Source organism: Staurois parvus, unplaced genomic scaffold, assembly GCF_062004578.1.
Source record: "Staurois parvus isolate SC_StPar_1 unplaced genomic scaffold, SC_StPar_1.0 ptg001578l, whole genome shotgun sequence".
Classification (NCBI taxonomy): domain Eukaryota; kingdom Metazoa; phylum Chordata; class Amphibia; order Anura; family Ranidae; genus Staurois; species Staurois parvus.
In genome coordinates, this window is record NW_028319374.1 from 133,770 (window position 1) to 145,820 (window position 12,051).

Genomic DNA, 12,051 nt, shown 5'->3' on the forward strand with positions numbered 1-12,051 from the left:
CTCTATCATTAATATGTAAATTAGCCAAGTTCACATTCATTGATGACGGGAGACTAACTTTTATATAAAGGCTGACGGATGTTTAAAATGACAAGAAAGAAAAAGTACCAGATGAGGAGAGGAGAGGGGAGGAGAGGAGAGGAGAGGAGAGAGGAGGGAAGTGAAAGGAAGGGAAGGAAAAGTTAATGGAAAGGAAAGGCGAAGATGATAGAAAAGGGAAAAAGCAAGAGAATAAAAGGAAAGGGGAAAAGGGAAAGGAGAGGGAAAGGGGAAAGGAAAAGGGGTATGGAAAGAAAAGGAAAAAAGGAAAAGGAAAGGAAAAAGGAAAAGGAAAGGAAAAAGGAAAAGGAAAGGAAAAAGGGAAAGGAAAGGGAAGGAAAAAGGGAAATGGAAAGGAAAGAAAAGGAAAGAGGGAAAGAAAAGGAAAGAGGGAAAGGAAAAAAGGGAAAGGAAAGGAAAAAGGGAAAGGAAGGGAAAGGAAAAAGGGAAAGGAAAAAAAGAGAAAAGGAAAGGAGAAATGGCTAAATGATAAAGGAAAAAAGGAAAGAAAAAGGAAAAGGAAAAACATAAAGGAAAGGAAAAGAAAAAGGGAAAGGGAAAGGAAAGAAAAGGAAAGGAAAGGAGAAAGGAAAGGGAAAGGAAAGGAAAAAGGAAAGAAAAGGAGAGGAAAGGGAAAGGAAAGGAGAAAGGAAAGGAAAGGGAAAAGGAAAGAAAAGGAGAGGAAAGGAAAAAGGGAAAGGAAAAAGGAAAAGGAAAGGCAAGGAAAATAAAAAGGGAAAGTAAAGAAAAGGAAAGAAAAGAAAAAAGGAAGGGAAAACGGAAAAGGACAGGAGAAAAGGGAAAAGGAAAGGAAAGAAAAGGAAGGGACGGGGAGGGATGAGAAGAGAAGAACAAGGAAATGGAAAGGAAAAGAAAACAGGAAAGAGTAAGAAAAGGAAATGAAAAAGAGAGGGATGGGAAGGGAATAAAAAGGAAATCTTATTTTCTAATGAACTCCTACAGACCAGTCAGGACTGGAGCTGCAACCCCAGGACTTTATCCTCCTGCTCACTCCTACCTCCATAAACTTTGGCTGTGAACTTGCCGAGCCCAACTTGCAAGTCTGTGTGGTCTACTCCTGTCTCTGTCGCCTAAGGGAAGTCATACCATGCCCAGACTTCCGGCAACCTTCTGTTCTGGATTGGGGTCCCCACTTTTGCCCCTTACCGCAGCCCTCCTTACTTCTTTCATTCCCCACTTCCATCCCTTATACTTTGCTTTCCAGCACGGCTGGGCAGTAGGCAGTACTCCTGTACCAGGCTTAGGCCCCCCGCTGGCCCAATGTGGCCATGCTTCATGGCCAGCCTGTCTTACCATTCCACCACCTATGCAGCTTTCTGTCAACGTTCCAAAGTGATGCCCCATCACCAACCCCTTAACACGAGTGTCCACCTTGGTCGGATTTCATGCAAATGTTTATCCTGTTGGATCTCCTGAAAGGTCCTTTGAGGTGGTACAGTAGATGGGGGGGGGGGGGACTGCTAGGTAGGCTGTACAGGGCTCTATCATGTCCAAATGGTGGACACACAGGTAGAAGTGTCACTGCGCTCTAAGCTGGCCACCAGCAGTTTCCCTCAGGAAAATCTGACTGCAGCATTCCATTCAGCCCTCAGACTAAACCCAAGAACAAAAATGTAATATATTGCAGTTTACCACTCCTTAGATATGGTGGCTGTATTTGGTTTTCCTGTATCTTGTGGCAATAACACACTTCCTATCCTAGAGTGACAACGCTTGCTCATAGTACTGTGCAGTGGAGCAGCGTTGTCACCCTAAGACAGGATGTATGTGAGGTCTTACAAACATCTGCCCCTCTTCTCCATAACATAGGAAAGAAGTGTTCTGCAGTGTAACTGATAAAAGCGCAGAATAGGAAGATATCAGCTAATATTTCTGGCAGGATCAACGGGTAATGTTTGGTTATCAAACAAATCAAACACTTTTAATGGTATATTTAACAAACCAAACAGGAACACATAGAAGTTCATTGTTGGGGTTTACATATACATTGAAGAGCAATGAAGTGAATTTGGGGTGGCGAAGAAATTGATCGGGGGACGACCTCTGGGGCAGGGCTCTGTTTCAGATGTGAATGCTGTCCCCTTGGTTCCCATATCACTGATCAAAAGGTTCAGTGCTTTAAAACTCAAATTTCTCCTGTAAAAAAGGAAACACACTACTACGGTGACATTGCACCACCAACATATAGCTGTCACCCTCTATGTCAGGGCACTATCTGAGGTGCCCATGTGTCATTATGTGAAGGTTAGGAACTTCGGCCAGTACCCTGCGTGGGCATGCGTGTTTGCGTTGTGCAGATATCTGTGGGCTTGGCTCCTGGCTTCCCCATCATCTCCAACTATACTGTTCACCTAGACGTGGCCTTGGCTTGGCTTCTGGCTTCCCCATCATCTCCAACTATACTGTTCACCTAGATGTGACTTTGGCTTCTGGCTTCCCCATCATCTCCAACTATACTGTTCACCTAGATGAGGCCATGGCTTGGCTCCTGGCTTCCCCATCATCTCCAGCTATACTGTTCACCTAGATGTGACCCTGGCTTGGCTCCTGGCTTCCCCATCATCTCCAACTATACTGTTCAACTAGATGTGACCTTGGCTCCTGGCTTCTGGCTTCCCCATCATCTCCAACTATACTGTTCACCTAGATGTGACCTTGGCTTGGCTTATGGCTTCCCCATCATCTCCAACTATACTGTTCACCTAGATGTGACCTTGGCTTGGCTCCTGGCTTCCCCATCATCTCCAACTATACTGTTCACCTAGATGAGGCCTTGGCTTGGCTTCTGGCTTCCCCATCATCTCCAACTATACTGTTCACCTAGATGAGGCCTTGGCTTGGCTTCTGGCTTCCCCATCATCTCCAACTATACTGTTCAACTAGATGTGACCTTGGCTCCTGGCTTCTGGCTTCCCCATCATCTCCAACTATACTGTTCACCTAGATGTGACCTTGGCTTGGCTTATGGCTTCCCCATCATCTCCAACTATACTGTTCACCTAGATGTGACCTTGGCTTGGCTCCTGGCTTCCCCATCATCTCCAACTATACTGTTCACCTAGATGTGACCTTGGCTTGGCTTCTGGCTTCCACATCATATCCAACTATACTGTTCACCTAGATGTGACCTTGGCTTGGCTTCTGGCTTCCCCATCATCTCCAACTATACTGTTCACCTAGATGTGGCCTTGGCTTGGCTCCTGGCTTCCTCATCATCTCCAACTATACTGTTCACCTAGATGAGGCCTTGGCTTGGCTTCTGGCTTCCCCGTCATCTCCAACTATACTGTTCACCTAGATGTGACCTTGACTTGGCTCCTGGCTTCCCCATCATCTCCAACTATACTGTTCACCTAGATGTGGCCTTGGCTTGGCTCCTGGCTTCCCCATCATCTCCAACTATGCTGTTCCCCTAAATGTGACCTTGACTTGGCTCCTGGCTTCCCCATTATCTCCAACTATGCTGTTCACCTAGATGTGACCTTGGCTAGGCTTCTGGCTTCCCCATCATCTCCAAATATACTGTTCACCTAGATGTAGCTTTGGTTTGGCTTGGCTTCTGGCGTCCTCATCATCTCCAACTATACTGTTCACCTAGATGTGGCCTTGGTTTGGCTTGGCTTGGCTCCTGGCTTCCCCATTATCTCCAACTATACTATTCACCTAGGTGTGACCTTGACTAGCATCATACTACCATGGGAGAAACACCTATCATCTGCTGTCCCTCTCTGTGACTTCTTTGAGGCTCCCATCTGCTGGCCATAGGCAACCCTTGCTGACTACCTCCAGGAGCAGCCATCATCCATCTGGACCTTCAGCGCCCATTCCACTTTGTGCCTTGCATGTCGTGCCACCATATCTAGGGGTGTTTGGACCAGAGGTTTCAGGGGAAGCCCTCTTGCCACTTTGGCCCTGTAACCAGGTATGTGACACTCTAACTGTGGAATGAACCTTCTTCCTCGCTTAGCCCTGTCTGGAAGTAGTAAATTGAATTAGTAGTCGAAGTAGAAACCAGACTTTCCTTTCATTTCCTACAACCATCCCATCTACTGGTCTGCACAGTTTGGATGAAGATGGCGGATATCTAACCAGCCCACCATTCCCAGTGCAAGACGGCCCATCCATGGCCACCCCAGTTCTTATCTAATTTCTCAGGGCACGCTGTGGTGTCACCCTGACCTGCTTCACAGCCAATTACCCGATCCTTTAGTAAACACATAGATCCCGCTGATTGTTTTCCCTAACTCGATAAGGGAGCAGCACATATTATTATTCTCGATCTGCGGTAATTGCTACAGTGCAATTAGCAATTTGCAAATGGCTGCATGGTCGCGGCTTGGCACCTGTAATGCTTGTGTACAGAGACCCACGGTGAAATTGTACATTTCAGCATTAAATTACCAAAGATTTGTGCTCCTAATTGACTTCTTTCATTTCACCGGCTTCTGTAACGGTTATTAGCTGCTTGGGAAGCGGTGGAGCTGCCAAGCGAGACGGCAACTTCTAAAGGATAAGTACAGGTTGTCTACAGGGTTCAACTGCATTGGAACATAGACTGTACAGTACAGTACACACACGAGGCAACACCACAGTACAGACAGTAAATGGTGATTGGATGGGCTGCGTTCTCAGTGATGTCATCGCTCTCTAGTGATTGGATAGGCTGCGTTCTCAGTGATGTCACCGCTCTCTAGTGAAGGGATAGGCTGCATTCTCAGTGATGTCACCGCTCTCTAGTGAATGGATAGGCTGCATTCTCAATGATGTCACCGCTCTCTAGTGAAGGGATAGGCTGCGTTCTCAGTGATGTCACCGCTCTCTAGTGAATGGATGGGCTACGTTCTCAGTGATGTCACCGCTCTCTAGTGAATGGATGGGCTACGTTCTCAGTGATGTCACCGCTCTCTAGTGAATGGATGGGCTACGTTCTCAGTGATGTCACCGCTCTCTAGTGAATGGATGGGCTACGTTCTCAGTGATGTCACCGCTCTCTAGTGAATGGATAGGCTGCGTTCTCAGTGATGTCACCGCTCTCTAGTGAATGGATAGGCTGCGTTCTCAGTGATGTCACCGCTCTCTAGTGAAGGGATAGGCTGCGTTCTCAGTGATGTCACCGCTCTCTAGTGAAGGGATAGGCTGCCTTCTCAGTGATGTCACCGCTCTCTAGTGAATGGATAGGCTGCATTCTCAGTGATGTCACCGCTCTCTAGTGAATGGATAGGCTGCATTCTCGGTGATGTCACCACTCTCTAGTGAATGGATAGGCTGCATTCTCAGTGATGTCACCGCTCTCTAGTGAATGGATAGGCTGCCTTCTCAGTGATGTCACCGCTCTCTAGTGAAGGGATAGGCTACATTCACAGTGATGTCACCTCTATCTAGTGAGCGGATAGGCTGCGTTCTCAGTGATGTCACCACTCTCTAGTGAAGGGATAGGCTGCATTCTCAGTGATGTCACCGCTCTCTAGTGAAGGGATAGGCTGCATTCTCAGTGATGTCACCGCTCTCTAGTGAATGGATAGGCTACATTCTTGGATAACTAGCATTTTCAGAAGAAGCGGTCAGTAGAGGAGGCCTCCATACACTCTATACAGATTTCCTTTAATATCATACTTGTTATGGGATTGAGTTTAATTCGACTATAAAAAGGGCACAGAGGTATGAGAAGGACCCAGATACTCAATACTCACATAATGAAGAACTTTAATTTGCAGCGATGCCGCATCCAGGTCATACAGCTCCCCTGTGAAAAGACAAAATAGTGCTGTGTAAGTATAGGGCGGCCATACCATATTTCACTGGGACTACAGATGGGGTGAACGGTAGAGTTGGAGATGATGGGATAGCCAGGAGCAAAGCCATGCTCACATCTAGGTGAACAGTATAGTTGGAGATGATGGGGAAGCCAGGAGCCAAGCCAATGCCTCATCTAGGTGAACAGTATAGTTGGAGATGATGGGGAAGTCAGGAGTGAACCCAAGGTCACAGCTTGGTGAACAGTATAGTTGGAAATGATAGGGATCCCAGGAGCCAAGCCATGGTCACATATATGTGAACAACATAGTTGGACATGATGGGGAAGCCAGGAGCCACGCCAAGGTCACATCTAGGTGAAAATTATAGTTTGAGATGATGGGGAAGCCAGGACCCAAGATATGGTCACATCTAGGTGAACAATATAGTTGGAGATGATGGGGAAGCCAGGAGCCAAGCCATGGTCACATCTAGGTGAACAATATAGTTGGAGATGATGGGGAAGCCAGGAGCCACACCAAGGTCACATCTAAGTGAGCAGCATAGTTGGAGATGATAGGGATGCCTGGAGCCAAGCCATGGTCACATCTAGGTGAATAGCACAGTTGTAGATGATAGGGAAGCCAGGAGCCAAGCCAATGCCTCATCTAGGTGAACAGTATAGTTGTAGATGATAGGGAAGCCAGGAGCCAAGCCATGGTCACATTTAGGTGAACAGCACAGTTGGAGATGATAGGGAATCCAGGAGCCAAGCCATGGTCACATGTAGGTGAACAGCATAGTTGGAGATGATAGTGATGCTAGGAGCCAGGCAATAGTCACATCTAGGTGAACAGCATAGTTGGAGATAAGGATGCCAGGAGCCAAGCCATGGTCACATCTAGGTGAACAACAGCACAGTTGGAGATGATGGGAAAGCCTTAACCCTTCTCTACTCTACCCTAAACTAAAAAAAATGTCTGTACCTTTAAATATTTGCTAAGACAGATAATCAAATACTTCTTGCTGCACCGATGGGGATCTGTGACCAATGACCAGCCTGAGGTCTGACTCCAGCCCTTCTGTACTGGAAACTTCACTGTTTAGTTATCCATAGCAGCCCCTAATGGGGCCCCCTCCTACCCCAGGCCCCACAGCAGAAGCCTGGACAGCTATAGCTATTGCCATGTCAACTGTTTGTATCCCAGTAACAATTTACCAAAACCATTCCAAGTACATTGCTATTCTTTTGTATCCATTGTGAAAGCCGAGGGTAATACGGCCATCAATATTTTTCTTTCTAACGAGCAAAATAGTAATAGTTATGGATGGAACAGTTAAAGCTGGAGGCTGGGAAGGGAAATCGCTGGCTGGATTCTTGGATCTATTGGGCATTCGGTACAATCAATACACAAAACTATAAAGGTCTGTCTTTTTATTTCTGTGAACTTGCATCTACATTGAAATTGAGGTCCCTAATCCTTACCCAGAACTTGCTTTTGAGCCCACGTGTAGCCACAGGATTGACGTGACCTGTGAGATTCCACATGCAACTCCACGGAAAAGGTCAGTTTTACCTTGACTGTGTTACAATAAAGGAGATCTCTGACATTACAAGAGACTGTCATGTGTCATGAAAGAGCCTGCTACCATGGTACAAGAGACTGTCATGAAAGAGCCTGCTACCATGGTACAAGAGACTGTCATGAAAGAGCCTGCTACCATGGTACAAGAGACTGTCGTGAAAGAGCCTTCTACCATGGTACAAGAGACTGTCATGAAAGAGCCTGCTACCATGGTACAAGAGACTGTCATGAAAGAGCCTTCTACCATGGTACAAGAGACTGTCATGAAAGAGCCTTCTACCATGGTACAAGAGACTGTCATGAAAGAGCCTGCTACCATGGTACAAGAGACTGTCATGAAAGAGCCTTCTACCATGGTACAAGAGACTGTCATGAAAGAGCCTGCTACCATGGTACAAGAGACTGTCATGAAAGAGCCTTCTACCATGGTACAAGAGACTGTCATGAAAGAGCCTTCTACCATGGTACAAGAGACTGTCATGAAAGAGCCTGCTACCATGGTACAAGAGACTGTCATGAAAGAGCATTCTACCATGGTACAAGAGACTGTCATGAAAGAGCCTTCTACCATGGTACAAGAGACTGTCATGAAAGAGCCTGCTACCATGGTACAAGAGACTGTCATGAAAGAGCCTTCTACCATGGTACAAGAGACTGTCATGAAAGAGCCTGCTACCATGGTACAAGAGACTGTGATCATCGGGCTTTGTACAGCCTACTTGACAACCCTCCCCCGCATGGTCTGGTACGTGGGATAGGCTGCATTTTCAGTGTTGTCACCGCTCTCTAGTGAAGGGATAGGCTGCATTTTCAGTGATGTCACCGCTCTCTAGTGAATGGATAGGCTGCATTCTCAGTGATGTCACCGCTCTCTAGTGAAGGGATAGGCTGCATTCTCAGTGATGTCACCGCTCTCTAGTGAATGGATAGGCTACATTCTTAGTGATGTCACCGCTCTCTAGTGAATGGATAGGCTGCAATCTCAGTGATGTCACCACTCTCTAGTGAAGGGATAGGCTGCATTCTCAGTGATGTCACCGCTCTCTAGTGAATGGATAGGCTACATTCTTAGTGATGTCACCGCTCTCTAGTGAATGGATAGGCTGCCTTCTGTGATGTCACCACTCTCTAGTGAATGGATAGGCTGCGTTCTCAGTGATGTCACCGCTCTCTAGTGAATGGATAGGCTGCATTCTCAGTGATGTCACCACTCTCTAGTGAATGGATATGCTGCGTTCTGAGTGATGTCACCGCTCTCTAGTAAATGGATAGGCTGCGTTCTCAGTGATGTCACTGCTCTCTAGTGAATGGATAGGTAGCATTCTCAGTGATGTCATCGCTCTCTAGTGAATGGATAGGCTGCATTCTCAGTGATGTCCCCGCTCTCTAGTGAATGGATAGGCTGCGTTCTCAGTGATGTCACTGCTCTCTAGTGAAAGGATAGGCTGCGTTCTCAGTGATGTCACCGCTCTCTAGTGAATGGATAGGCTGCGTTCTGAGTGATGTCACCGCTCTCTAGTAAATGGATAGGCTGCTGTCAGGAATGGACTGGCCAGCAATGGTGGGACTCACCTGCCTTTTGATCTGCAGTACCAGGGCTGGCCAGCGGGTGCTCCCAGCAATCAGAGACTCAACCTTTCAGCCAGCTAACACCTGGAACTGATGATACTGGTGTATTTAAGGGATGGCCAGACTTGCAGACTCTGCCTTGGTGTTGTGTTTGTCCTGGGCCCTGTATCTGTCCTGCATCCTGTTTCTGTTCCTTTGCTGACCCTGCCTGATCTGAACCGCTGCTGACTTCTCCTGCTCTGATCCCGGCTCGCTCCTGACCATCCCTCTGCCTGACCCTCTGTACCACGCTGCTTGCTACCTGTTCTGATCCCTGGCTTGTGACCCTGACCATCCCTCTGCCTGACCCTCTGTACTACGCTGCTAGCTACCTGCTGAACCTGGCCTGTGACCCCGACCCATCTCCGCTTGCTCCCCCTGTACCTACCTGCCCTATTGATATTGACCCGGCCTGCCTGACGACGCTTGCTTGTATGTACTGTTATCTTCGGGTGGTTGGTTTGGTTTGTTTGCACTGTATTATGTTTTAGTATTGCACTGCGTTTATGTTTGTATGGTTAGTGTTAATAAATTATATTGTTTATCACATATCTGAAGTCTGCGTTTCCCTGCGTCAGTCACACACCTCTGGTCACACCTGGGAGCCCTGACAGCTGCATTCTCGGTGATGTCACCGCTCTCTAGTGAATGGATAGGCTGCGTTCTCAGTGATGTCACTGCTCTCTAGTGAATGGATAGGTAGCATTCTCAGTGATGTCATCGCTCTCTAGTGAATGGATAGGCTGCGTTCTGAGTGATGTCACCGCTCTCTAGTGAATGGATAGGCTGCATTCTCAGTGTTGTCACCGCTCTCTAGTGAATGGATAGGTAGCATTCTCAGTGATGTCACCGCTCTCTAGTGAATAGATAGGCTGCGTTCTCAGTGATGTCCCCATTCTCTATTGAATGGATAGGCTGCGTTCTCAGTGATGTCACCGCTCTCTAGTGAATGGATAGGCTGCATTCTCAGCGATGTCACCGCTCTCTAGTGAATGGATACCGCTCCCAACACTTCTAAACCCTACGACTATCTCCAAGAGTGCTGGACAGGAGGTGTAAAGGATGTCCCCTGGTCAACTTGGTCTATCCCAAGTATATAACACAACCGGTTTCAGTTTTATTCTGTATCTGACCATGTTCTTTCTGACGTCAACGAGTGGCCCGCCAGCTCTTTCTGGTTCAGTGAGCAGGCCTACCAATGGTTCAGCGCCAAGGGGATAAGCTGGTATCTGCAGAATTCATATTCTCCTCCATCCAGCTGAGATCCTCTCATGCCCGGCCACAGCTCTGTCCCATGCCGCCATGTTCTTTCTGATGTCAACGAGTGGCCCACCAGCTCTTTCTGGTTCAGTGGGCAGGCCTACCAATGGTTCAGCGCCAAGGGGATAAGGTGGTATCTGCAGAATTCAGATACTCCTCCATCCAGTGGATCCAGAGTTGTCCCGCTGAGATCCTCTCATGCCTGGCCACAGCTCTCTCCTGTGCCGCCATGTTCTTACTGACGTCAACGAGTGGCCCGCCAGCTCTTTCTAGTTCAGTGGGCAGGCCTACCAATGGTGCACCAATAGGCCCGCCCTCGTCTCCTTTCCTCTGTTGGAAGGCTTTGCCTCTTGGGATATGTCACGTGCATATCCCAGGAGGCACAGCTGGCAGTGTGCACATCATCCAAAGCAAATGACGTACATGGGGAGTTGGGACCTGGACTTTATTACTAAAAAAAGGTAAAAAAAAGAAGAAAAAAAACAGCGTGATACCTGTTGAATGGAAGAGGAGGGTGGAGTGAAGGGAGATATTTCTCTACTTCACAGTGTAGGGTGCCATGGTGACACCCCCTCAGGATATGACTTCATGACTGGCTTGTACAGAAAGACATCAGCATTCCTTCCTTTCAGGGCCTCCTGATGGAAATATGAACATATACCTTCGGTACTGGTCTAATCAATGGGCAGCAAAAACAATCGTCTGAGGAAAACCAAACTTGGCCAATCAATTCTTTTCCAGGGAGTGTTCCTCCAGCAGATGTTGACCTTGATCCCAATGCTGACAGAGACCAACATCAAAAGATGGGGAGCTACTGCTCAGTACTAGGACTTTGGGACTAATATATGACATGGAAACATTCAAAATGACCCCTTTACCTTTCAATTGTTCGTTGCTGAGTTAGACACCAAGCATTTTGATCACAAGGAGGATATTCACCCCTCGCCAGTGGGGGTGTGGGTCCCCCAGAGACCTTCAATCACAGGAGCCTGAAAATACAAGGCTGCAAAGGAGCTTAGCTCTCTTCCCCTTACAACTCTGGAAGTCAAACCCTGCTTAGGATCTTTACAAGAACGTTTTCCTACTTACATGGGAGGATGTTTGGTTCCAAAGCCAATCTTACTAACCAACCTAAATTAGCTGTGATATCTCCTCCAAAACTTGTCGCATACAAGGTGTTACACGTGTTTGAAAGGTGAACGTTAAGCATTGGGATGTTTTCCATCATTCCTTATATCAGTAACATCCCATTGGACAACTTCTACCAGGGGTTTACCAGGACAGGAAATGAGGAGACATCTCCCAAGTGAGGTCACAGACAGCGGTGGTTTCTCCACCTGAAAAAGTCACTGGGCAGTCAACGCAACGTGTTGTGGATGGAAGGTTGTTCTCCCCATGATTAAGCCCTGCTCTGGGTGAAACATGGTGAGGGCCTGGTTTCGGGTGGAAGAGAGAGGTGTGCTGTCATTGCAATGAATTGTGGTTGATGTTGAACATCTTTGGTGAGTGTCTCGTAGTTTGGATGGAGGACTACAATGGAGCAAGAGCTGACTCCACCCAGCTAATTGCAGGGAATCACGGAGGATACGGGTTGGCCTATGAGCAGTGGAAGTGGTTGGGTTTGCCTGATCTCCAACATGTCTTTTTTTTTTTCCCTTAGATGGCTTGACTGACCAGAGGGACTATCTCATAGGACACACATTGTAGCTTTAACACCCTGGTCCGGAACCTTGCCTTGGATTAGCACTTTCCCATCAAGGATTGGTTGATGTACATAATAGATGACTTATTGGAAGGCTCTCTC

At 47.4% G+C, this 12,051-nt stretch overlaps 1 protein-coding gene across 3 annotated transcripts in view; it reads right to left on the minus strand.

Moving 5' to 3' along the window:
- The window catches only part of PDE2A (phosphodiesterase 2A), a 684,164-nt gene that overhangs the window by 100,833 nt on the left and 571,280 nt on the right, over positions 1-12,051 (minus strand). For all 3 annotated transcript variants that reach the window (XM_089662877.1, XM_089662878.1, XM_089662879.1), the window contains one exon: positions 5,751-5,803. In XM_089662877.1, coding sequence (XP_089519003.1) covers positions 5,751-5,803 — 53 coding nt within the window. The remainder of the gene's footprint in view (positions 1-5,750; positions 5,804-12,051) is intronic.